The following is a 26,422-nucleotide window of genomic DNA, read 5'->3' as shown; positions in this document are numbered from 1 at the left end:
TATCTAACTTTAATCTCCCCTCTTAAGCTTGAAACCATTTCCCTTTGTTCTATCGCCACAGATGCTGCTAAAGAGTCTGTCCCCTTCTTTCCTGTAGCTCCTCTTTAGATACTGAAAGGCCACTATCATGTCATCTTGGAACCTTCTCTTCTGAAGACTGAACAGCCCCAGCTTTTTCAGCCTGTCCTTGTAGGGGAGGTGTTCCATCCCTTGGATTGGTTTTGTGGCCCTTGTCTGGACAAACTCCAACAAATCTATGTCTCTCCTGTACTAAGAACTCCACATCTGAACGCAGTACTCCAGGTGAGGTCTCATCAGCACAGAGCAGATGGGTAGGATCTCCTCTCTCACCCTGCTGGCCATGCTACATTTGATGCAGCCCAAGATACAGTTGGCCTTCTGGGCTGCAAAATCACATTGCTAGCTCTTGTCCAGATACCATCCAACATTACCCTCAGGTGTTTTTTTGGTAGGGCTGCACTCAATCCTTTCATCACCCAGCTTGTATTGGTATTGGTAGTGGGGGTTGCCTTGGCCCAGGACCTTGCCGTTGGATTTGTTGAGTGTCATGAGGTTCACCTGGGCCCACTGCTCGAGCCTGTCTGGGTCTTTCTGGATGGCATCCTGTCCCTCAGGTGTGTTGACCACACCTCACAGTTTGGTGTCATCTGCAAACCTGCAGTGCGCTTGACCCCACTGTCATTGTCACTGATGAAGATATTAAAGAGTAAAGATATTGAAAAGAATCGCTGTTGTATTGTCATATACCTCTGCTATGAAGATAACATGTTTGGGTATGTATGTAGAAGTATTTTATGTACCCAAGGGTGCAAAGTAGATATTGAAGGATTTGATCTCAGCAAATAAAGTAGAATCTAAAACTCTTTTTGTATCTACTCCTTCTATTTTGTAGAGTGAATTTTGTAGAGCTGTTGATGCAGCTGTGTGGCACTAAGGGGGAGAGAAAGGCTATCCTGCTATGGGAGGTTTCATGTGTACAAAGGACTGAAAGTTTAATCTTAGTCTCATGCTGTTGTGGAGTCTGATACAGTTTACTGGAAAGCTACGGTTAAAAGAAGTATAAAATATCCTTGAGCATTGTCTGAGAATCTGATTCCTTCTGGTAAGCAGGCCCAGTGTCCAGCACAGGAGCCTGCCAATTAGCAGATAAACAGCTATAAGAGCTATAAATTTAGTCTAGCATACTGCAATCTGTCCTTATCTCGAACCCTTTGACCCCCGTTCTGGGCACCAAAATGAAGTGTTGTGATTTAACCCTGGTAGACAGCCAAGTAACACAGCTGCTCACTTTCCTCAGAGAGGTGGGGAAGAGAATCAGAAAGGCAACAGTGAAAAAAACTCAAGGGTTGAGACAAATATTGTTTAATAGGTCAAGCAAAAGCTGCACAAGCAAGCAAATCAAAATAAGGAATTAATTCACTATTTTCCACCAACAGGCAGATGTTTAGTCATTTCCATGAGAACAGAACTTCATCACATATAGTGGTTTCTTGGGAAGACCCAGCATAACTCTGAATATACCCCTTTCCTCATTTTCCCCCAAGCTGTTATTGCTGAACATGGTGACACATGGTGTAGAATATCTCCTTGGTCTATTAGAGTTAGCTGTGCTGGCTGTGTCCCCTCCCATCAACACTGCCAGCTTGCTCACTTGCAGAAATGTCCTTGATTTGTCTAAGCACTACACAGAAACAGCTAAAACACTGGCACATTATCAACACCGTTCTCATTACAAATCCCAAGCATAGCACCATGCAAGCCACTATGAAGAAAATAAACTCTATCCTTGCCGCAAGCAGCACAAAGGAATAGGCAGGTTGTATTGAAGTGCTTCTTTATTTGTTAATATTTTTAAAATACCAATGAATGTATCAGTTATGGAAATAAAAAGCATTGAAACCATAGAATTCATGTCTCCTTCCCTCATTAATGTTATCTCTGAGATCTTTTGTCTCTCCGTTGATAGAATCGTGAAAACGTTTTTGTGCCGCTGTCTTTGAGAAGGAATCCTGCAGCTCCAGCAGCACTGTTTGGCGCCGAGCAACCTCAGAGCCAGGGATCCACTCAGGCAGTGCCACCTCTCTTAGTCTGTCCTCTGGTCTCCATGCAGGCTCACTTGCTTCTTGGTTCCAGAGCTTGTGCAATACAATTTTGCTTTCCTCCCTGTTTCCATCCTGCGGTAAGACTGCCTCACTAAGTGGGTTTGCCCATATTGTATGTTGGTCCAAATGTTTGGCCTTTAAATCTTCCCAGGAAAGAGAATGTGCAGACTCTGGAAGGGACTGAAGTTCAGGCCTTCCTGAAAACTGCCCCTGGGACAGTGCTTCCGCTTGCTTTCTATCAATGATTTTCTGAAATTTGCTTATTGGTAGCCCTGCATCCAGATAGTGGTCTTTCTGTTGGGATACCTGAGGCGGTTTGGCCTGCTCGTGGCAGCAGTGCTGTCCCTGCAGAACAGATTCACGGGGACGGCGGCCTTGCAGCAAACGCACCGTGCGCCCTCCAAGCAGCCTCACTTGTGAGAGACTAGACACGAATGTTTCTTTCTAAGGGAAGAAGGAACAGAATTAACACTGCAATCTGAGCCTTTTAGCAGCAATTGGTGTAACTGTTGTCTGAGACTAGTGAAATTACTAATTTCTGAGTCTGTCTTTACTGCCCCACACTGTGGGACATGAGGGAAGCGTGATGCCTGGGAGCTTGCTGTATCATGCCTGGTGTGAGTGCCACAGCACTCTTGGCCACTTCTTCACTCTGACAGTATGCAAAACATGCTGGCAAAGGGATGCAGCCCAAGCATTTGTAACAGCCCTGCTGCTTAGGTGGGTTGGAGTTGGTCTTTTTGTTTTGGAAAAGACAAAATATTCTGCTTTAACACTAGATATAAAGGGTTATAAAGGTCTTGTGCCTTCATCTCTGTTTCTCTACAAGCAACTATCTTCCAATTTTTGGTTTTGTAAGTAGTTCTGTAACATGAACAGTGACTTTCAGTAGCACGTTTTTAACTTTTGGGAACTGTTGGTAGTGGGACTGAGGATGTTGACCGGCACGCAGCTTTTTAGCTCTCTCAACCACAGTTAGAACCACTGCTTGAATACTGTTACCATGTATTCATCATTTATTGTGTTGAAGCTTCAGATACTAACATGAACTCAAAGCCACACTGTATAACAAAACACCTTTGTGTCCTGTTCCCAGACAGTGGACATGCAGTTACCATGCTGAATGTTCTGAGTATTTGATATTTAGTATATGCATCTTTGAAATAGGATTATGTTTTTTAGATAAATCAGCATGGCACAAGGTAGGTTTCTACCAATCACACTTTGGAAGACAGGGGGCAATAAAACTGCTCTGTTTTGAATTGATGTAAGCTGCGACTTTGGATTTTCATTTCCAGAGATGAGCTCCTGAAATGGTTCTTTAAAGTGTTCATGATCACAAAGCAAAATGTTTGTTTCTTCATCATGTTAGAGAAAAAGACAGTCAGTGTTTCCATTTCAGATGCAGTGATTCGATTATCAACAACTTGTAAATACCCTTTTGAAGGAGATTTCATTTCTTAGATTAAAAAAATAATAATAAAAATAAAAATCCAGTAGTAAAAAGCATGACAGTTTGGGGTCTTTTTACCCAGGACTATTTTTGGACTATAAGTAAAAAAAAAAAGGGACTGCAGTCATATCTGAAGGCATTACAAAGAAGTTTGAAACTGCAAGTGCTGTAAAACCAGCAGTACTGTGAAAGTGTGAGGAGGAATCTATTCTACCTGCAGACTTGCTTAGTCAGTTCCAATCAATTATACCTGTGTATGTACTGGCCATGACAGTGTGCAGGTGTCACTGACAGGGCTTAAGCCATTACAGGTAATGATGCATTAGCAAGAAGCAGCTCAACTTGATTTACTACTCCTATGTATCATGTCATGCTTTGTTTGCAGTGTCTTTTTACTTTAATACAGGTCACACTAAATACAAACATTGTTGAAGGATAGTTTTCCAATCGATCTTGTATATTCTTTACAGTAAGTATTTGCATTAAAATACAATTTGGTAATATTATGGATGCACCATTAGGGAAGAAAGGCAAACCACTCACATAAATGAAGGAGGATGAATCACAGAAACTCTTCCAGACTTAAACTGGTATAGTTAGCAAGGACACAACAGTCTGCAATGGTAGTAGGTCACTTATCAAATAAAACAATGGGCAATAAAGTCATTAAGCTGATGAGTTCAGTGCAGCTGTGCTGATTAACACCAGCTAAATGTCTAGCAAGTGTATTTCAGTTTTTTGCAAGACTGCACCATTTAGAGAGCTGCCAACTCCTTTTACGTAGACTGTTACTTGCATTTCCCAACGCAAAAGGCCTTTTGAGTTGGTAGCAACTTTAAATTATAAGATAAAAAATAAGCAGATGATCACAATAACCTGACACCAGCACCTCAAGCCCTGAACCAAGTCACTAACCCGTCACAGCTGTTCTATCAAGCAGCTCTGTCAGGAAGGATTTCGTATACCGAACTTTTGCCTTTCTTTTAGAATGAGTCTTGCCTTGCATTTAAGTGGTGTGAAAGGGAACGCTTTGTTCTTACAGTTGAATCTGGTAATACTCTTGTTGATATTAACTGTGGGGAAAGCATCTGATTCTGAGTAAATGCTGTACTTACAAGTTCCACATCTGTACCAAGTTCTCCAGTTAATCTGCCAACTGCTTTCATGTAGTAATCATCCAGGATAAGGGGATTCATAGGACCTCTTCCTTAATGGAGATATATTTTATTGTCATGCATTTTTTATTAGTTAGGAAAATGAGAATTAGTGCTCAGTCTCTCTGAAAAATACCAGATCATTTACAGTTTATGTGGCCTTGGTTACTAAATTACAAAAAGTGAATATCTTGGAGAGAAATAGGGGATAACATCTTGTGATCTTTAATTGCTATCCCAAGTAAATTAACAACAACAACAAAATGCTTACCTGTGAAATTTCGATTGTATGTTGTGATCCACTGAGCTCTTTCAAGGTTTTGTAGTATATTGGTTGTTCTTGAAGAGACCTTATGTTCTAACTCTCTAAAAGTGGAATTAGGGGCCACAATTTTTGATGGATTTGGATAGTATATTTGATCCTTTTCTTCAGAGAATTTAGGAAGCTAAAGGATAAGAAGAAATAGGTAAGGTACATCCCAAACATGTGGATAAAATATTTTAAAGGTTTAAAATATCCCACCTGCCCCAACATAATCTGTTTAGAAATTCTAATGCAAATCTTTTTTCCAGTATTGCGACTGAAGTGGGAACATTTAACAGGTACACGACTCAGTTGAATTCTGTTGAAAGAACTTTCTGTTGAAAGCAACTTCTCTGCCACATGAAGGCAGAACATTGGAAACTATATAAGCTTTATTTTGTAGTCACAATAATAGCCTGCCTGAAAATGGACTGCCACTTTGATTTTCCCCTTTTGTGTCCCTAAGACCGTGTCTACAAAGACCTTGTTTATAGCTTTTGTTGTTTACCACTGTCTTTTCCTACATTCATCATGACTTTTATCTGTCAACAAACTTCAAGCTGTATCCCTCTAGGAAGAGAACTACTGTTTAACTGGGCTGAAGAATAGTAGAAACCCAATCATTCACAAAGAATTTCACTCTTCTGTTTCATGGATCGGGATAGTCCCATCATTATAACTGAGGAAAGCAAGGTTGGAGTCTATTCAAAAGAAGATGTGTATTTCCTTCAGGACATGAGAATAGAGTATGTATAACACTCTGTCAGTATGACAGGACTTTTGGAAAGGTATGGAGAAACAAAAACTGCTGCTCAGAACCATTTCTCTTAAGGACTGCAAAGTGTGATTTTATTCTTTAATCCCCCCACCTCCTACAACCCTGAATGCATCATCATCAGCTACTATTAGATCTTGTTCTTATCTCCAGAGCTGTTCAGCTAGAACTTAAGAGAATTAGTCAACACTTGAAGGACTTCAGTTATAAGACAACCAGCTTATCTTCATATGTTGCTGAGGTGGGTGAAAGCCTTGCACTCTTCCTGTATGTGATGCTCTATTAATGACCTGAAAGTATTTGGAACAGTACAGTGCCTCCCTATGTAACATTTTTTCCTTCATGAAGGATATAAGGAAGTTTGATTTAAAAGGGAAAAAAGAAAGACATTCTACTCTTTGCTTTATGAGTGACATACTTGCAAGCATGCGTGCTGTCTTGAACAGCACAAAGCCTCCTTCAGGGAGTCAAAGGGAGTGCTGACAACTTCATGCCTGTATGGGTTACCTGCAATAATAACACCATTGATCAGAATGACAGATGGATCTGCATTTTAAGCTGTAGATGTTTGCTCACACTGTAGACAATTGTGCTGATTGCAGATGTTTTTTTCTGGAGCCACCTCTAACATCTTTTCTACCTAGATAGAGAGACTTCACAGATTTGCAGACAGAACTCATCTCTACTCTTCTGTAACAAAATCAGCAGGATTAGATCAGCTCATGTATTTAATGAGCTGTCTTTCTGGAAGTTATAAAACTCTCACTTGAGTGGAACATTCTGATGTGAGAGAAAGTCAAATCACATGGAGGGAACAGCAAATGAAATTAAAGTGCTTCCTAGGTGCCAGCAGTAGCTGTTCTCTTAGCTAGTAATTCTGAACCTACTTAGCTTTTCTGGAAATAGATCTTGGCCTCCAGTGATCCTCCTATTGTGCAAAAATAGAATTTGTTAAGTCCACCTCCACATGTGCGATTAGCATTTCTAAAACTGAACAATGATCAGTGAAAAATGACTAATAAAAGCCACTCCTGGCATTAATATTCTATAGGGAAATTTTTGATTTGGATAAATAAGCATTGCCCCCCCCCAGAAAAAAAAAGGTATACATAATTATATATGTAAGTGTACAGTTCTGGCAATGACTGGGAATGGCAACTAATTAATGCAAATTGAGCTGTTACTTAACATTATCAGCCTTTACTGTACTGAAAAGCTTCTTATCCATGCCAGTGTGTGCTGCTTCTGTTTCACATAGCTATTGCCAAAACCATTCTGGAGAGCCATAGAACAGAGAGGTGGTGGCTTTCTCCTGTCTCATCTTTCCCCTGAGTCTGTGTGGTCAACAGCTGCCAAGTATTGCTCATCGCTTCATTCAGATAGTCTGGGAAGTCATCCGAAAGAAAGTACCCGTCAAAGTCCTGATGTAGTAGGCACCCCAGAAAACAAAAACAAAAACAACCAAAAAAACCAGCAGAACAAGAACAAGGTTATCTTTCCCTTTTCATCCAATGTATTATTTAAACCACTTTCAGGACAAAATGCTGCTGGGCTTAAACACTGGCACATCATGATGGCTTACACTGTGTTCCTTAAAAAATAAGTTCCTTTGGCATTCTAGACTTCATTCTATCATTTCCGTAGTGATAAAAGATTTTAATCATTCAGTATTCATTTCAGGGATACTTCTTTTGTCTTCAGCCAAGATACGGCAGGCATGGCTTTTGCCCAGAAATTGCTAGTTTTTGAACCCTCTGATGGATTTTTTTCCTTATCTGTTGTTCCCTCAGACCATGAAGAACTATTTGCCTATCAGAAGCCATCAGATATGCTGGATGATATATCTTGCTTTCATGGAGATTAACAGTAATTTTAATGGTTCTGTTATCTTCTGAGGCTACAAAGTCTTTACATGAGACAGAGGTTAACTTATCATTCTCAGAGCTGAGGTATCCCCATGGAGACTGCATCAGCACACAAGATGCTCAACTTGACCACCTATGTTCTCAGATCCTGGCTCTGTTAAGCTTCATTAGAAAAGAGTCATGAGACTTAAGCAGAGTTCTAAATACGGTTCTTCAATAAGTGATCGACCAACACAAAACCGTCTTACCTCTGGTCTTCCTTAGAACAACCATGTCAAAAGCCTTGCAAGGGATATTAGAATGGAAAGGCTGGCAACTGCTTGCATCAGTTCCAGTGTCTCGATCCTCAGGTGATCTGAAGTCTGGGAACATGGCATACCTAGAGATGTGTGTCTGGTAGGGATGAGAGGTGGGAAACGGCAGGCTCAGCGGTCTTGAATTGGTTTCAGTTGGCAGGAGAATGAACAGAAAGAAAGAATTCTTATTTCACATTTCACAGAGTTTTAGCATGAAATATAGCAGTTTGCGAGAACTGGGAGCGAAGTAAAAAAGCAGAGGTGACATGTTTGTTCTTTAATCCTCCTTTGCTTGTACCCTATAATGATTTCACAATGATCATTCCCTTGCCTTGTTCCTATGCTGTCTGCTGTAATGAAAGAGAGCCATTCAATCTGTATTTGCAACTTGCAGAACTGGTTACATGGACCACCAGCACTTCTCTGCCCAAAGCACATTGTATTGCCTCCTGGACATGTCCAGTGCTGAAGTGTAGTATCTACTGTTTTCAGCAATTTCTCTCTGATGCTTAAAGATGGAACCCAGCCAACTGGGATACCTTTATCAGACCCCAAATGCAAATAAAAATACTTGCTTCTTTTACTATAGTCTTCTTATTAGCTACAATTATCTACAAATAAATTTCTCAGACAAAACAATTCTTCTGAGTCTATCAAAAACAATATTGAATATTGTCAAGTTCAGGAATTTACTTTGGTCTCAATGGGATGCAGAGCAGGATTGCTCTGCAGAGACAGGTGCCCACTTTGAAAATTTTAAATGACTGAAGAACTTGTGAGAAGGAAGGGATTTCCTGCAGGCTCCAAAAGGTGAAAGGGTTAAATAAAGCAAGGTTGTCCAGAGGAGCAGTGTGAAGAGAAGTGGGGGGAATAACAAGTGAAGAAACCCAACACAACAGAAGCTATCTCATCTGCCATTCACTGAGAAATTTTGACCTTAGAAGGGGACAGGGAAGGATTTCAGATGCAATTGCAGTATGTAAAGCAAATGTTCATGCCACTCATTCATAAAGAGCTGTAAAAGAGGCCAAGACATAAAGCAGAAGAAAGAGAGAGGACAAAACTCAGTGAATTGAATTCTTCACACTTGCATGCTGTACAGGAGACTATTGTACCTCTAGACATGATTAACTGTGGGTGTGGTTTCCTGTGGCAGTAACTGTGTTCTCTGTGCCTGGGGTTTTATTCAGCCCTTCAGGTGTAATTACTTTAAACAAACCTGGGGCTCAGTGAAAAAGAACTCCAGTGCTAGTACTTTAATACTAGAAGATATCTGTCCTAAAGAAGCCGAAAGGGACTGACATAAATTAATATTTACAGAAGGATTTCTTGTTATTATTGGACCAGGATATTGGTTGCTATTGATGTAAAACCAGGATACTTTGTTCCCTTGCTAGATCTGCAGCTAACTTCTGTGGCTCTGGTAGCCAACTATTTATTACCATTAAAAAATCAAATACAAATAGTGCATTCTTGCAAATATTGCTTTTAATATAGTGTTGCACGAAGAACATTCCCATTAGTAGCTTGAAAAAAGTAGAAATGAGAAGTATCTTCTTTATTGCCTATATCTTTCCTTAGCAAGAAAAGAACCACAGCTTTTGTTTATAATCAGTCCTACCAATTCATATTTACTTTTATGTGGCTTAAGGGAAGGGAAATGTGAACTTCTGATTCTCACAGAGCTGAAATTGAAATTAATAGTAACTGAGTTTGTGTGTATGAAATCAAAATTTGTATATAAGCAGGTGCTTATTTCTGGGAGTAAGAAAGATAAAGCTGAGCTGGAGACTTTTATGGGATTCTGAGAACCAGGACTTCACAGAGTTCCCATGGTGCTGTGGCTGTTCTTTTCAGCTTTCAGTTTTTCTTGATAGACTAGTCAAAAAGTATTTTAAATCTCAAAATAACAGGAATCTTCTGAGGAAAATGAAAGCTGTACTTTATTCCAGTCGGAGAGACTAGCACCCCATTTGGATTCTTCTAAGCTCTACCACAACTGTATGCAGCAGCTCACTGAGAGCAAATGCCATCTCCCAGTTGCTGCTGAAAGCAGAGACTTGACCTCAGACGGGAGCACAATTCGCTCCCCAGACTGTGCATCATGAAGTAACAAATTGTCTTACAAAGCTGAGTTCTTCATAGGCTTCTCTCTCACGAATTCACTTTATACATACTTTAGACCTTTAAATGTTCTTGGTAGATGCTCTCAAACTCTTTAAATCACATCAGGTAAAAAGGCCAAGAACAGCACAGCCAAGAAAACCCAATCAGACCATAAGCAAGTCAGCAAGATAGGTATTGTTAGGAGAGTGGGTGTGCCAGGCAAACACCGCTAACCTGCTGAACACATCGCTATATGCTTCATTTGAGAGAGAGCTTTTTGTTGAGTAGCTTTGCTGCTAAGGGACTTTCACTGTGCAATTATGGCAGAAAGGCCTTATCTTTTTATTTCATTAAGGAAGAGATAAGGTACAGCATAGCTGAAATGTACTTACTTAGCCAAACTGCTTGGTGGCTTACAAAGTCTGTATTAAAAAAGAAAAATAATGAGTTAGTTGAAATGACCCATGTTCATTTGCACCTCCCACATTTTATCTGGATCTGTGCAATCAGTATATATTAAAGACAGAACTATGTGTAAGCAGTGCATACAATATTCTTACTGATATGACTTATTCCATGATAAATGCCTGGTATTGCTGGGAGCTAGAAATGGTGACTAGAACAAGTGGTCTGAAAAATGTCTTTTTAAAACGAGTGAGGAAAAAAACCTAGGATTTTAAACTCCTGCATAATAAATCCTTTATTAATTAATGACTGAAAGCAATATCAGTAAATCAGTAATGCAAATCAAAAAACTTATCCTTTTCATATTTGCAGGGAAGGCACTTATTAATTCCATACTAATAAACTACTTATATTTTACCTTGGAGACTTCTATTTTATGCTTCAAATAATTTTTTAAAATGTAATTAAAGGAAAACATTAAATTTTAAGGGCAAGAATTTAATCACTGAGTTTAGCAAAGAGTCTTTTGGTGATTGTACCAAGCCATAAAAATGGCTAAGATTAAAAAATGTATTAATTTGCTTAATAGTACTGTGCGATATAACAAAAACGTAGAAAAAATATCTGATAGAACATTACTGGACAAATCACCTAGTAAAAAATAAAAATGATTCACCTGAATCTCCAAAATTGGCCAAAAACCCTCGTGTTTCTCAGTGAGGAGATGTCTTGGACTCATTCCCAAGCAGGAGGTGATAGCTTCATCCCTGATTTAATCTCCATAAAAAGAGATGTTGCACAGGAACAAAGAGGAAACACACTCTTGCCTAAAGATGTTAAATACAGACCTGTGCTCAATTTTTCCCCTTGCTGTAATGGTTACTGTGAAAATAAACTTCCAAGTGCCTTATCAATTTTGTTCATGTGTTGTTCTGATGCAGTGTGCAGCATTCCTGCTGAATTGCAAAATCTGTTCTGGGATTCTGTGGGACTGAGTGTGATCACCATGATGTATTATGTCTCAAAAATTGCCATTGCAGCATAACTCATGCCTCAGCTAAGTTGAATGAAAGATCTGCTTTCCTTTTCATGTCTGATCCTATGAAGACAACAGCACTTTCACAAAGTGTTGGATTTTGAAAACCATTCATATACTGTTATAATGACCTGTCTTGGAACATGAAAGCCTTTACAAAAATAGCCACGCTTACAGAAAAGCAATCGTTGGAGGTTTTTTCCACAGATGATTATTTTTCCATTTCTTTAGATAGAACAAAATTGTTTGGTGCTTTAGACATGGAGGAAAATTGTTAGTGTTTATTCTCCATTCAAGTTGTGTTACAGTGTGAATTGTTACGTTCTTCGTTGCATTCACTGTATAAGGAGAATAAATCTGCTGTGGGCTTCATCATTGCACAAATATTTAAATATCTTTGTAGAACACTTTTCATTGTAATATCTGAACATAAGGCAGAACAATAAAATAAGGATAGCTGTAATTTCATGTGTACCGTGATGTAGAGAAACTTTGTTGTAGCAGCAAGCAAGGCTTTATGCATTCAAAGGTGGGCAATGATTCAGAGCGTTTCTTATATTTTAATACTCAAACTGGATTATCAGGTCTGGAACCACTCATCCTGAATGGTGATATAGAAAGGTGGAGCTCCAACAGGAAAGGAAGAATGTTATAGTAATTTTTCCAGACTTGAGTCTGAGAGGCTTCCACTTGACTTCTAGTAGACCAAAGTCCACCAGTGTTGCACAAGATGTTGTTGTCCCCTAATATGTTATCTGCCCCTGTATGTTCAGTCCATGGAGGATCAGGAGTCTATCACGGTCTCTTGAAAAGAAATCACACTCAAGCTGGGGGACTTATGCCACCAATTTGGAAAGGCCCAGAACAAATCCAGGAAGTTGTCGAGTTGAACATCATCCCAATTCCCTAGCAGTGAGTGCTCTTTGGGCACTCATCAAACAGGTTTTGATAAAAATAGGCATAGATTAGGTTCAGTGTGAGAAAGAATACCCTTACAGAAACCAAAGTTTGGGAAGTGCTGTTTGGAATGATAGCTGAGGCTCTGGTGCAGGCTGTCCGGAGAAGCTGTGTATGCCCTGTCCCTGGAGGTGTTCAAGGCCAGGTTGTGTGGGGCTTTGGGCAGCCCTGCAGGGGGTTGGAACTGGATGATCTTTGATGTACTTTCCAACCCAAGATATTCTGTGATTCTACTATATGCAGAGAAAGAAGATTAAAACCTATATGGAGGAAACTGTTTTGATTTGTTCTGTAGTGCTACTGAATGCACCCAAAACTCCATTGATGTGAAATATCTTTGGAAGAATAGCTATACATTCATTAGCCTGATGTGTGTGTGCATGTGTGTTACTAAGGTTCTTAGCAATGGCTTGGGGGTGTTTTTCAAGGCCTTTCAGGGCATTTGATATAAACTTGAGGACTCAGAACACTGTAGGTGGAAGGAGGCAGCTACTGTTCTCTATTACATTTGACTGTGAGGGCACAGGAGCTAATGCACTAGCAAAAAATACATCTGTACAAAGTGATTCATTCTAATACAAAACTGTACAAGGATCTGCAGTGTGCGTACCTTAGGCAAAGGCAGAGTTGTCTCATGAAAGTGTACAGAGTTACTGCAGATGCCTGGTAATTCGTTTCCCACAAAAGACATTAATGGCTCAGAGGAGCTCTCACAGGGGTATAAAGTAAATAAGCTGTGTATTAACAGCTCCCAGGTAGACCTGCAGAGCAGCACTCAGTGAGCATTTTTCAGGAAACATTCCATGTGGCTGTCACTGCTTAATAGTCTCTGTCAGTAGAAAGACTGTTTGCTCTGAAAGACCTTGAACTTTGAACATGGTAGAATTGTTTGGCATATGTTTCATTTTTCATTTTAAAGGATGTACTAAGTCTTTAAAAGACAGAGAGAATATAACCTTATAGGAAAAAAACTGCTCTAAGTGGGACAAATTGTAAACTGTAACATATTCTTAGAGATCTGGCATGTTTCAGATGAAGATGTGGGTTCAAAATAGTGGAGAAAGTGCATCAGTGTGCTAATGATCAAATAAGGTTGTATCCAAGGTTATGCACACTCCAATATGCGTGGGTCAGAGTCTAATGCATGCTTATTTACCACCTCCTTCCTCATTATGTAGACTGCACGAGGCCATACAGACAGAGCAGTTCCTGATTACTTTCTCTAAAGGAAGCAAATGCTCAGAAATGTGCCATGTTCTCTGTCCTAGCCTGAGTATGTGGATGATCCACTGTGGTGAGAAACTGGCATGAGGACATGTCTTGCTGTGAAGTGAACAAGTTCCTGAGTCCCTGGGCATCATTTACCAACGTGTACTTCAGACTGGCCAGCCTTGGAAATACTGAAAACACTCCTACCTTACCCAGAGGACAATTTTTAATTGTTCTCTGTAACCTACCTGTGCTTTTGCTGTTTCAGGGACACCAATACAGATGTCATGTAACAAGACACTTATTTGACCAGCAGGTCATCATGGGCTCATTGTTTCCTGGTATTATTCCCTTGCAGTTGGATGGGAGTTTTCTTGGGGACAGATTAGGAAATAAAACCGAATCAACTGCCTTGACTATGCAACATAAGAGAAGCAGAAATCTGTGGAAGTGATTGGTGTTAAGGAGTGGGTGATCCTGGCTCAGCATCGATTGTACATCTCAAACATGAGATGTGTGCACAACATGTATACGGACTGGGCTCTGCTAACTTTCTACAAGATGTTGGTTTTAAAAAAAGCTTTTAAAGTACTCCATTATGTCACAAAATTGCATTGGCCAGTTCTTGCTATTTAGTTCCTAGGTGACGTGTAGGAAGAAGTGTGCAGGAAAGCTTGCTGCTTCCTTGTGGCTGTAATCAAATTATGCAAAAGCAGCACAGCTGATATAGTTAGTGTGCACAGTGCTGGCGAAAAGCCATAGTCTGTCCCAATAAAAAGAAGTGCACTCCTGTAAGTAACTGAGTTCACCTCTTCTTGTCCTGTAATGAGGCAATAAAAAGAGGAGCTTGTAGAGAGCAGCAGGCTACAAGGGCAGGGTGGCAGCTTTCCTTGTGTAGCTCTGTGGCCTGTTCACAGTAAGCTCTCCTGCTTTTCTGGAGTGTTTTAAGTCTACACAAAATGGGCAGCAGGTAACTCGTGTGCAGGGAGGCTAAACAGGGTCAAAAAATATGCCTCACAGCCCTGGAAAGATAACTGAGAAAAATCATTGCTGAATTATTCTCAGGTTTCTGATATGCTCACTTACTAACATCGACGTGAGAGATGTAACATTTTTCATTATCTGCTTTTGATAAGTTTAAGTTTAATTTTTAAATTAGTTTAATCTAAAATCGCAGTCGTTTGATCAAATTTATACGTTTTGCTGGTGCCATCAAGTGGCAAAATGTTGGATTGCAGAAGTCCAGCTCCATATGTACGTATGTGTCTATATATACACATGGCGTCATGGTTACTGCAGTTAATTCAGTTTAATCTGAATTCCAGCTAGCAGAAAGGCTGGTATTTTTGAGTATTACAGGTTAATAAATATGGCCAACATGTAAAACAAATTCAGAGACCCTTGTTGAAGAGATGCTAAAAAGAAGGGGCACAATGCTGTCTTCTGAATTTCTATTCCAGCTGTTTGCTCTCTTTTGTTACAAGTCCCTTTTTAGAGAATGTGTCCTTTTAGTTTTCATGTGTTATATGTGTATTTCATATCACGTGTATATCAGCAGAGTGGAATGAATATTCAATTTGCTGTTATATACACTAAATTCACAAGCTGAGTAGCATGGTTTAAACTTACAGATCATCATTCATACGCACATCACTTTTTTTCAGCAGGGTGACATCATAGTACTGCTCAATGGGAAGGCCTCTGTGAAAGGAGAAAATGTAAATGCAAAATGCTTATTTCCTATATTCTTCTAAATATCCAAAACTGTGGGATCTGGTTTCACACTGATATATTCTGAACCCCTTGAGGAAGAACAAAGATACACTGTGTGTCTATCTCAAACAGAAACAGAATTTCAGCTGTAAGAGCGTTGAATCATATACTGTATTGAGAAACTGTTCTTCCTTCTAGCTAGAGCCTTTTTGGAGGTCTAGATAGTTATCTAGGATACAAGCAGGCTTAAAGATCATAAAGGACAATGAACCTAACTTACAGTTGTGTTACCAGGTAATGCTGAAGGGCTGACTCAAATAAGGACCAGCTGGTTATTTTAGATTTGCCAGCAGGAATGCTGGGTTAGGGCCAGAGCTGGGATTTGAATTTGGCTGACAAGGTGATGAACTGAGTTTGAGGCTGGGCCCCTTGGAATGCCTGTTTACATTTTTCCCAGACAGATGCAATAGTTGTCTTACCTGGGCCAACAGAGATTTCTGGGCTAAGGCTACTGGTCTAAGGCTAAGGTTGAGGTCAGGAAGTGAGAAAGGAAGAGCTACACTCAAGTTCTATTTGGGACCAAAGAGACTGTGAGTATGTATAGGTGTGGTGTCAGCAGGACCCTGTGTCTAAGCTGAAGTGTAGGCAGAAAGCACCGGGTTGGGGTCTGACCTGGCAGGGAAGAGTGGGGCTTATGACTTCGTGTGGAAAGTGCTACTACGTCTTTTCATTTTCTGTCAGCCCTAAGCTAGTAGGCTTTTCATGTGCTAGGTGAAGTCCAAAATCCAGAAGCCAAGGAGTTCACAACCCATAGGAACTATTATAATCTCCACTGGAACCTCTGTGCAAAAATCAGGTTTACTGCTCAGCCCATGAGTCAAGGACAGGGCCTGGACAGAGCAAAGCAAGGGAGGCAGACACATCCTGAACTCATCTGATCCTGTGCAATGGCACCACAGGGGGATGCTACACTGCTGAACTGGGTCTGACTGCACCACGATGGGTGAATGGCAGCTTTCAGTCCAAGCTGTATCGTTTAGCACTGAAAGAGCAAAGTGTGCTAAGAGTTTGAGAAGGAACCTTGAGTCAGAAAACAAACCCCAGAGCTCAACTCCTCAGCTGTTGTCTAATGAAGACAGATCACTTTCTGAAAAAGCTGTGCATCTGCTTGTCATTTTTTATGCCTATGGGATTTGTGGATGCTGAACTTTAGTGTAAATTAGGCCACTAGACACTTTTAATGTCAGGAAGGGTGTCTGGGACAGCAGTCAAGAATAAATCATTATCAACAGATGGGCAAAACAAAACAAACAAACAAAAAAGGAATTATGGAAATGTGGAATTCTAAGTTTTTCAACATAATACTCTGCAGAGATAATGTGGGTGCCAATATATTCACACATCAATATTTCAGGTTTTGTGAAAAGGGTGAAAATTTAAAATGCTCCTTTTCTGGAATTCAGGTATTTGCATGTTTCAGTCTACACTGCTCTCTAAACCGTTAACTGTCTATTCTTGTTAAAATCCCTTTACTTCAACATTTTGACTGTGAAAAGTATTTGTTGAGCGTACCTTGGCCAAGGGAATACATCACTACCAAAATGAAGATGTCCTCTCACAAGTGTGCACGGTGACCTGTGGTCTTTTGGCAATACAGGAAGAACAGTTCCTCCATGCTCCCTTTCTGTTCCCCCAGGAAGCTTGCAGTGATGAAGGGATTCCCTGAACTCTTCATATCTGAAGGAAAGAACACCCCAAAATAATCCTTTTACAGCAGCAATGGTGATGGTTGCTCCAAGAATGAAAATGTGGTTTTATTTTCTTGGTTCTGAGTTAAGTCTTATTTTGGGTGACGAACTGGCACTAGAAGTACAGTGGTGACTGGCAATTGTCAATAAAGGTTGAATCAAGTCTATTATGTTTTGATCAATGAGTTAGAAAGAAGCTGATATGTGCAGCATGTACATCTCACAAAACCTTAGCTTCCAGCATGTAGATTCCTACACTGTCCCATCAGTGAGCACTACAGAGTGGCATATGGACAGTGAACATATACAGTGACACAGATGGAAGCATTAACATCTAATTCCCACTGATTTCAGAATTTGCTGTTTGTGCCTTTGAGAGCCTTACCTCTCAGTCTCTAGAGAGGGGTGAGTGAAGCACCTGGATATGGTTGCAGACCAGGAAACATTTGTTGCCTTGGGGTAGCCACTGCTCTGCTACCGCAACACAGGAATGGTGAATCAGGTTGTGGTGAACCATACAGATATTGCAACTTGCTCCCAGCCAGCTTGGACTTCTCTGCCATGTGCTCCAAAGTATGGCGTGGATCTAAGTGCATGGGTATGATTTCTGATGGAGAGGGTATATCAGCTAAAGAAGTAGAGAAGTTATTAATCCTTGGGAATATTGATCATTAATTTGGAACCAGATGGGGTGAGTGTTTGGATTAAATTATACCCGGGAGAAGCACCACTCTACATGTACTGGCTGGATTCAGGCTTACAGTGTTTTTCAGGTGTTTCTCCTAAGTGTGACTAGTCTTAAATTGATTTGAAGGTAGAATAATAACCTCGAGTCTGCATGTTTTAAAATGTAAAGAGAAACTGATCCATTATTATGTGGCTGTATTTCAACAAGCTTTACAATCCTGACTTTTGTTGTGAGTTTAGGCTTTTAAGAAGGAAAAAAGAAATAGCAACAAAAACAAACAAACAAACTTGTCCAAGTGCATTTAGATCCCAGAGTTCTTCTGTCAGAATCCTTTGTATTCAAACAGATCTGAGGGAACTCTAGGAGAAAGGTGGTGATGTATGATATATGGATGCTGCTGTTGTGTGGTGATTTGTTCTCTGTGGTCTGCTGGCAGTGCAGTGCCATCCTGTCACTTGGTTTCATCCTTGGATATCAGCACCACTCTGCTGCCACCCAGTGCTGCTCCTTTGTGCCAGGAAAGGTTCAGATTGGATATCAGGAAAAAATCCTTCTTAGAAAGAGTGGTGATGCATTGGAACCCAAGAAGGTGGTAGAGTCATTGTCCCTGGAGGTGTTTGAAAACTGTATAGATGTGACACTGAGGGACGTGGTCAGTGGGCATGGTGGGGATGGGTTGGTGTTTGGATTAGATGACCTTAGTGGTCTTTTCTAACCTTAATGATTCTGTGATTCTATGATTTTGCCATTAGGCAAGGGACAATACATTTGTGTTGTAGTATGAACCAAAATAAAAAGCTGATATTCTGAGGATTATCAGAAAGCTTAAATTTCTGAAGGAACTTAAGCATCCATTTCTTACATTCTTCCTAAATCTTCCTTTCCACTTTCTCAGAGTAGTCAGGCAGACACTGCCCCATCTGCATGGCTGTGATATTTGTATTCATTAAACCACTCTCATTGGAAACATTAATAAATCATCCCTGTTGGCTGCTATCTCTAGGTTACTAATTAACATAGCAGCCATTTTATGTAAGCAGTAGGATGAAGCATTGCGCATACAGATCCCTGAGTCTGATGCTCATTCAGCCCAAACAAGGCTCTGTAAAGCTTAAAATGTCTCCAAGTCTCATTCGCATAAAGAAATATTTATAGTTGATATTGATCCAGTGATATTAAAGATTTTGAGGACATATAGAAACAGTGTCTCTGCCCAGAAAATATTAATTGGAGCCTCAGATGGATTGACTTTTAAAGAACATACTGTGAACAAAGTACTAATGCTCATTCAGCATCTCAGCAGTATAACCAATGATTTAATACAGGTTTTCTGTTTCTGAAATCCATGATTCTAGATGAATGCTGCCAGACAACTTAAAACTTTCTAGCTCTTTTGTTCTGGCAGAAGAAAGAACAAGAAATTAATGTTCTGGTATCAGAACATCTATTTGCAGGCACCTTTTTATTTTAGAAAAGTTGCATTTTTGCCTTCAAATTTCTTTTTGTTGTATGAAGCTCAAACCAAAGTGTATGAATAAAGTGTCTTAGATTGTGAGCTTGTGAAGCCAATAACTGATCAGCACATGAAGCCAACACAACTGAACGTGTGTTACCAACAGCTTCCAGATCTGTGGAAAGTGTTTTCTTAGAGGAATAGAATTAGGACTTAATTCTGTATGAGCTTACATAGGATCCATTGGCACAAGCATTTTAATTTGCATCAGGAGTGCACTTCTGACATGAATCTGTAATAGTCTCTATTTTGCAGTGCCTTGGCTTGGAGGACGTGAAGTGGGTTCATTCTGATGAAATAAACTGGAAGGAATGCAGCAGGAATGCAGCAGGAGTATAATGCAGTACTCAGTCCCTGGAATCATACTAGAGGTAATCTAAACTAAACAGCATCTGAAATTCAATTTTCTCAGAACATAAAAAATAGTAGAAGTCAGCTATAGTAGTAAAACAGAACGCATGTATGTTACATGAAAACTCAAAACTAAATATTGTAACAACAGAGATAAGATCTCCTGTCAAAGAACGCTGACTTGAATCTAACCCTTGAATTTGTTGCCTATCTAAAAAAAATAGAAATGTAGATCCCAAAATAATTTTGGCATTAGTACTGAGCACCATGAAGATTCAGATTGTCAGAAATTTAAAAGCTCTTGGCATTCTGCCATATGCTGACCCCCAGCTAACAGTTTAACTAGCCCATAAAATAATATAATAATGCATTGGTTCCAAAAACTTTCTTATTACATGTTAATAACTACCAAAGCAAACTGCAGGCTTCCTGTCGTTAAATTTTAATCTTTAAGTTTATCTCAGTAATTCTAGGTCAATCTGTGATCTAGAAAAAGGGTTCAAAACAGGACTAGATCAAAGAAGAACATGATAAACATTGGTGATCCATTTGTGAAATATGTTCCTTTTTTATTTTTTATTTTATTTTTTTCCAAATTGGAAATACAATATACATGTCATTTTTATTTTTCATGAAAATTATTTCGAGAGATATTTGAACCCTAAAACCAGAACATAATATATTTTCAGTTATAATCATGTTTCCCAGAGAACTGACAGACCATAGCATTAGGCTATAATGGAAAGAAAAGAATATGCCAGAAAAATACAACCCTTAGAAAAATACTTTTTAGTAACAGCAATTGGATATCAAATACTTCTAATGGAATCATTTTTCTGTGTGAATTTAATTCTTACCTGTCTTGCAAAACAGTTGGAGGTGAAGGAATTTGAAATGCAGTCAGTACCTCATTGGACTCAAAGGTTCTTGATAAGATTGTCTTTCCTCCCGTTTCTCTGTGGTAGTGTAGCAGGTCATGCAACATCGTCATTTTTCATATCTGATGTTCTAGGGGAGGATAGAAGAATAAAATACCAAATAATCAGAGGTTTTGCCTATGCATACAGGTGCTAAATAAGGAACATAGATGAGTTCTGCATATTTTGGTTAAGTGTAGACTGGAAGTGACTGCTGCTTTTACTCCAGCTATTGATCATTTCTTTCATACACTTTCAAGTAATGGCTGAAGAAAATTTGGAGTTGCACTCAGGATGTCTCACTTGTGATCATTTGGATTCAGTGTAATGTTCCAGTACCACTCTGGAAAAGGTGATACTGTTCCCTTAAAATTTCACATACAATTTTTTTTTCTAGTTGTCACAATTGTCATTCTACCTGTATGCTGAGAGGAAGTACTTTAGTGCTCCTGTCACTTGCATTTCAACACTGGTGACAAAGGCACATAATCTAATGAGCTCTATGTGAGGAGAGGTAGGTAGTATACCAAGTCAGTATAAGCATACCGTCAGGTTCAGACAGCATTCTTCTGTCTAGGACCTTATGCAAGTGTTTGTATCTGAACAGGTTGCCTCTGTTCAGAGCTGCTCTGGTGTGCAAGACAAAAGTATTGAGAGCAAAGTATTGTCCTTATTACTTGTTAAAGCTCTGGCTGACAGCATTGGGAGTCTTCTGTCAAATAACACCAGCAACTTCTTAGATAAAGCGTATGAAGAAGCACTGCTGTTTCCTCCTCCTCCAACAGGAGCCAGCAGAACATTACCTTTTATCTATGCCTTGCTTTTTATGGAAAAATTCTACATTTTCCACATTTGCTCTACGTCAAACCTAGGGCAGGTATATAATAGATTTTAGTAGAAGTTTATAGATACAAAAGGAACTCTGCTCTCCACAAATGTTGGTAAGACTCCTTTTGGTTAATGACTAATGGCTCATTGTATTTAGAATGTCGAGATGCTCTTGTTTTATCACCTCACATTTTGACTTATACCTTTAACCTTCTTCTGTACTACTTTTGGATACAGAACTTCTAATGGCAAGAGGAGTCTGAGAGTAGTATCAGGAAGAAAGGAACAATTTAAGTTCATCTCATTGGTACATGTTTGCAATCCTGACTTTGGCAAAGGTTTGACAAATTTGATATTTTCATCAAGCTCTCTTCAGGCATGCGTCAGTGAAATGCAAAGGTTTCGCTTCCACTTACTAAAACAGGAAAATAATTTGTAAATATTTGAAACATTACTATTTTAGGATGTTCAGGCATTTAGGCCAGTTATATCACAAGAATAAAGGTTGGTATAATATGTTCAAAAGAAAAAATTAAAATGAATTGTGTCTTGTTGGCAATTTCTAGAGTGATGTGTGGTCTGCTGTGGTATCTACATGAGCAGTATAGGAATCTGATACAGTTGACTCAAATTCAAGTACTACTGCCTTGCAAAGAGAAAAATGTTTGGAGTTGTTGACTCACAATTGACATTACAGGAAAGAAATAGAAGCTGTACTTTCCTTTGTAACTGCTTTGGTTCTGCTCTATGATGTAGTTCCTCTCCATCTAGCTTTCCTACCCTTTCTGGGAAATATGTTCGTGGCTGATGGAATTTCAAGTGAGGTCTATAACTGGTTGCTCTTTTGCTCTTTAATGTTGCGCATATGGGGAGGTGCCAAAGTTCTCATCTTCTTTGGATTGTCCCCTTCTATTCTGCTTTTGTGAAGCCCTGTCTGGAATATTGCATCCAGGCCTGGGGTCCCCAGCTAAGGAAAGACAGGGAGGTGTTGCAGTGTGTCTGGAGGAGGGCTGCAAAAATGATCGGAGGGCTGGAGCACCTCCCTTATGAAGAAAGGCTGAGGGAATTGGACTTTTTCAGCCTGGAGGAGAGAAGGCTTCAGGTAGACCTCACTGTACTTGGAAGGAACTTATAAACAGTAGGTAGACCAACATTTTACACAGTCTGATAGATAAGGGAAGTTGATTTCAAGCTAAAACAGAGGAGATTTAGATTAGGTGGTAGGGAGAAGGCTTTTACTCAGAGGGCGGTGAGGCCCTGGCACAGCTGCTCAGAGAAGCTGTGGATGCCCCATCCCTGGAGGAGTTCAAGGCCAGGTTGAATGGGGCTCTGGACAGCCTGAGCTGGGGGGTGGCAGCCCTGCGCATGATTGTACTGGATAATATTTAGGGTCTCTCCCAACCCAAGTCATTTATTATTCTATACCTACAAACACCACATTGTAGACAGTCTTATGTTTGTGGAAGGACCCAATTCCCTGTCTTGTTCTGCTGCTTGAGAAACTGGCTTGGCTACTCCACAGAAGAAACCAAGGCTCTTATGGCTCAGTGAGGCCACCAAAGCTAAAGGACTGGCAATAGATGGAAAAGGATACTGTTAGGAGAGAGATAATGGAATAATAAGCTAGGTGGAGCTAGCTATTGGCAGGACCAAAATCTCAAGTCCTTTCTGATCCAGAGAAAATTATTTACATAGGTTAGCTCAAAAGGAAATCACTGGTTTCCAAAGGATTACGTCTTTCAAAGCAGGAAGCACAATCCTTCACATTTCACCCCCAGAGTTTTCAGAAGTCCATGGCTAAGACAATAAATCATCTCACTATGAGCCTTAAGGTGACAAAAAGGCCAGTTAGGAAGCCAGGAAGATACAGAAAAACTAATCTGAAGAATCATATCTCTATAAAAAATAACTTCTGAATGTAACAATCTTTTAAATGCATTGTTTACCAAAGAGATCTTATTCCAAAGCAGAGGATTAGTCCCTCTTTTCTCAAGCGTGTCTTTCTGTATTCAGAAGAAAAGGTTAGATGGAAATCATATAGAGCAAAAGCACAGGCTAAGCCTACCTTCTTGTTCAGTGAGACACAGTGTGGGTAAGGTTTGTCCTGTGTTCTAGTAGTGTTTGACATCACTATGAGAGAATGTTGGGGATCTTCTGGAGTGATGCCTGCAGTGAGGCAGCTGGTGATGTTAGCAGCTGGGTACCTACAGCATGCAGGGATAGGAGATGTTACAGCACACTTGGGAGCAGAGGTCTGAGATACAAGTAGCTGGTGATATGTTTTACCTTTCCTGAATGAAGTAGTAAGTATAACCACAAACCAAGCCAAAATACATTTCACTAAGAAAATTTGACCATGTTGAATATAATTGGAAAGGACTGAATGAAGCCGTAGGGATGTTACTAAATTCTTCCCAAACTGGCTGAGCCTAAAACATTTCACACGAGGCGAGCAGCATGGCATCAGGTCATTTATGAGTTATGACATATTATTTCCATTCCCAGAGACATCAATATCCTTTGTTTGTGTCTTTTGTGGGATTTTCACTCTGTCTTTCAAAATAGTTGGATCTGGCACCAATGGAGTATGGATTCTGGTTAGTTGGTTTGCTGGATGTTTCTGCGTGCCTGTGCTTGACAGACATGGTGATAGATTTTGATCTGTTTTACTTTCTTCTGCTGACCTTTTCTTTTCTCTCAATCTGTTTTTTTGTTTGAGTTGAATTACTGTCAAAATAAATGGATGTGTTTGAAGACAGTGTTTTTGTTCTGTTGTTTCTTTCACCAAGCAGGGTAAAATTAGCTGGAGATCCTACTTTCTGTGGAAATGTGGTGGGGAAAAAAAAGCTGGAAGCGAGTCATTTGGCAAGTGATAATACATAAACAGGTTTTCTAATACCGATTAAATGGACTGTTGTGTTATCAGCCAGTGCAGCTGGTAATTGGTTTATTATGGTTTTGGAACACTGGTTTGTTTTTAACGTGAATAGCTTGGCCATCACATTAAAGGGAACTGCACATTAATGTCTTTGCTATGTACAAGTGTGATAGCTCTATCAGTAATTCTCAGAGTTCACAAGTTCGATATATTCAAAAAAATAATATTTTTAATGTTTCTTTCTCATGCTTCAACTTAGTCTAGACCAGAATGTATGGAAAGGCTTGGAAGAATCTTTTCCTTCATTAACTTCATTAATTACTCAACTGTTGAAAAACTCTATTATTTCCTTCCAAATATGTCACATGAGATTTAGAGTTGTGGTTTTAAGATACCACAGGAATGACATTCATTATTTGTTTTTATGGAGGGTGTGTTTGGGGTAAAATATCTTAGATCATCACTTGTACCCTCTGAATCCTCACACAGGAGATATCTCCCAGCATGTAAACCTGTCACTGCCTGCTGAGAAGTTGGTTGTATCTCTGTTATATAATCATCTCCCACCTGTATCTGCAAGTTAGTGAGTTTCTGTGGGAAACAACTGCCTGGGAGGACTAAGGTCCATAAGACCTCTTTTTATTGCCCCCTTACTGGGCTACAGGGATTGTTCTGTGCTGATGTGATGAAAGAATTAGAGAAAGATGGATGTCATAAGATCACAGAATCTTATCACAGATCACAAAATGGTTGAGGTTGGCAGGGATCTCTGCTAAGTTCTTTTGCCCAAATCCTGCTCAAGCAGTGTCAGCTAGAGCAGGCCGTCCAGGACCATGTCCAGGCATTTGTTATCTCCAATAAGAGAAACTCCAGAACCCGTCTAAGCAGCCTGTGCCAGCACACAGTCATATTCACAGTAAAAGTGTGTCCTGATGTTCAGAGTCTCCTGTTTTCCAGTTTGTGCCCATTGCCTTCGGTCCTGTTACTGGGCTCTACTTGAAAAGAGATTCCCTTTAGGTATTTGAATACACTGATGAGATTCCCCATGAATCTTCTGTAGGCTAAGCAGCCCCAGCTCAGCCTTTCTTCGCAGGAGAGATGACTTGCTGTCAACATTCTTTCTCATCTAGTTCAGGTTAGCTGTTGGCCTTCTTTGCGTTACGTTCAACAGGAGGTCCATGAGGACCCTCAGGCCTTCATCTGCAAAGCTGCTTTCCAGCTGGATAACCCCCAGCAAGTAGTGATACTTGGGGTTTTTCATTTCCAGGTGCAGGACTTCGTCCTTCTTGTTAAACTACTTGAGGTTTCTGCCAACCCATCTTGTGTCCTCAAGAATGTGGAGAATAAATTTGTCACAATCAGATCTATTTCTGAAACACTGTGGAAATCAGAAAGGAAAAGTTGAAATGAGGTAACATGAAGAAATATATGATTGCTTATAATTCTTCTCAGGTTATTCAGGTTATTCAGGAGACCAAAAAGAAATAGAGCTCAACCCAGTCCCAAAAATGACAGCTATAAGGCTGAGAACTTTACTAAGCTAGATAGTTATGCATAATAAGTATGTTCTATATTAAGTTCCTTTGAGTTCCTTCTGTTTTTATCAGTATGAGGCTCTTTTTAGGTCTTGCCCACATTTTTTTGCTTCTTACACCAGTAGCCAATTGACTGCTTGCTTCCATTACCCTACAAACTGGCAAAGGTGTCCCCATGCTGGAGGCAGCTTTGTGGAAAGTGTGAACAAAAGTGATCCCTCTTCCTGGAGCAAAGGGAAGAAGGAGCTTTGTAACAAGGCAACTTAAAAACTGGAGGTAGTCTACCTCGTTAAGCAGAATATTCAGCTCCCAAGGCATAAAGTCACTTACTAGTTCTGACACACAGATAAACTAGCTGTTTGTGTTTTGCATATGCATGTTCTCAGATCAGAGCTGTTTCAAACTTTTCAATAACTAATACAGAAAGGATGAAGATTTTCAGAGACAATTACTAAACGAGTACCTTTGCATATGGAATACATGGAATACTGAATTGTGCAATCGTCTCAATTGGAAGGGACCCTTAAAGGCCATCTAGTCTAACTCCTCTGTAATGAACAGGGACACC

General features: G+C 39.9%; 1 protein-coding gene and 1 long non-coding RNA gene across 3 annotated transcripts in view; one reads left to right on the top strand and one right to left on the bottom strand.

The window, feature by feature from the left end:
- The window catches only part of LOC149917484 (uncharacterized), a 158,773-nt gene that overhangs the window by 2,562 nt on the left and 129,789 nt on the right, over positions 1–26,422 (top strand). Inside the window, exon 2 of the long non-coding RNA XR_016467743.1 lies at positions 19,601–19,716. This is a non-coding gene — a long non-coding RNA (uncharacterized LOC149917484). The remainder of the gene's footprint in view (positions 1–19,600; positions 19,717–26,422) is intronic.
- SPMIP4 (sperm microtubule inner protein 4) lies at positions 1,828–23,575 on the bottom strand. Of its 2 annotated transcripts, none has more exons than XM_031590124.2 (10): positions 23,507–23,575; positions 20,554–20,704; positions 16,969–17,133; positions 15,313–15,384; positions 10,469–10,498; positions 7,923–8,107; positions 6,228–6,316; positions 5,002–5,176; positions 4,692–4,783; positions 1,828–2,567 (listed from the first exon to the last, which is right to left on the bottom strand). In XM_031590124.2, the coding sequence occupies exons 2-10, from the start codon at positions 20,685–20,687 to the stop codon at positions 1,893–1,895; spliced, it is 1,617 nt and encodes a 538-aa protein (XP_031445984.2). In that variant the 5' UTR covers positions 20,688–20,704; positions 23,507–23,575; the 3' UTR covers positions 1,828–1,892. The 2 variants fall into 2 exon arrangements, with proteins under 2 accessions (XP_031445984.2, XP_089998778.1); XM_090142652.1 differs by lacking the exon at positions 23,507–23,575 and adding an exon at positions 23,388–23,471.

This window comes from Phasianus colchicus, chromosome 6, assembly GCF_987193195.1.
Source record: "Phasianus colchicus chromosome 6, bPhaCol1.hap1.1, whole genome shotgun sequence".
Lineage (NCBI taxonomy): Eukaryota > Metazoa > Chordata > Aves > Galliformes > Phasianidae > Phasianus > Phasianus colchicus.
This window is presented reverse-complemented; position numbering and strand designations above follow the sequence as displayed.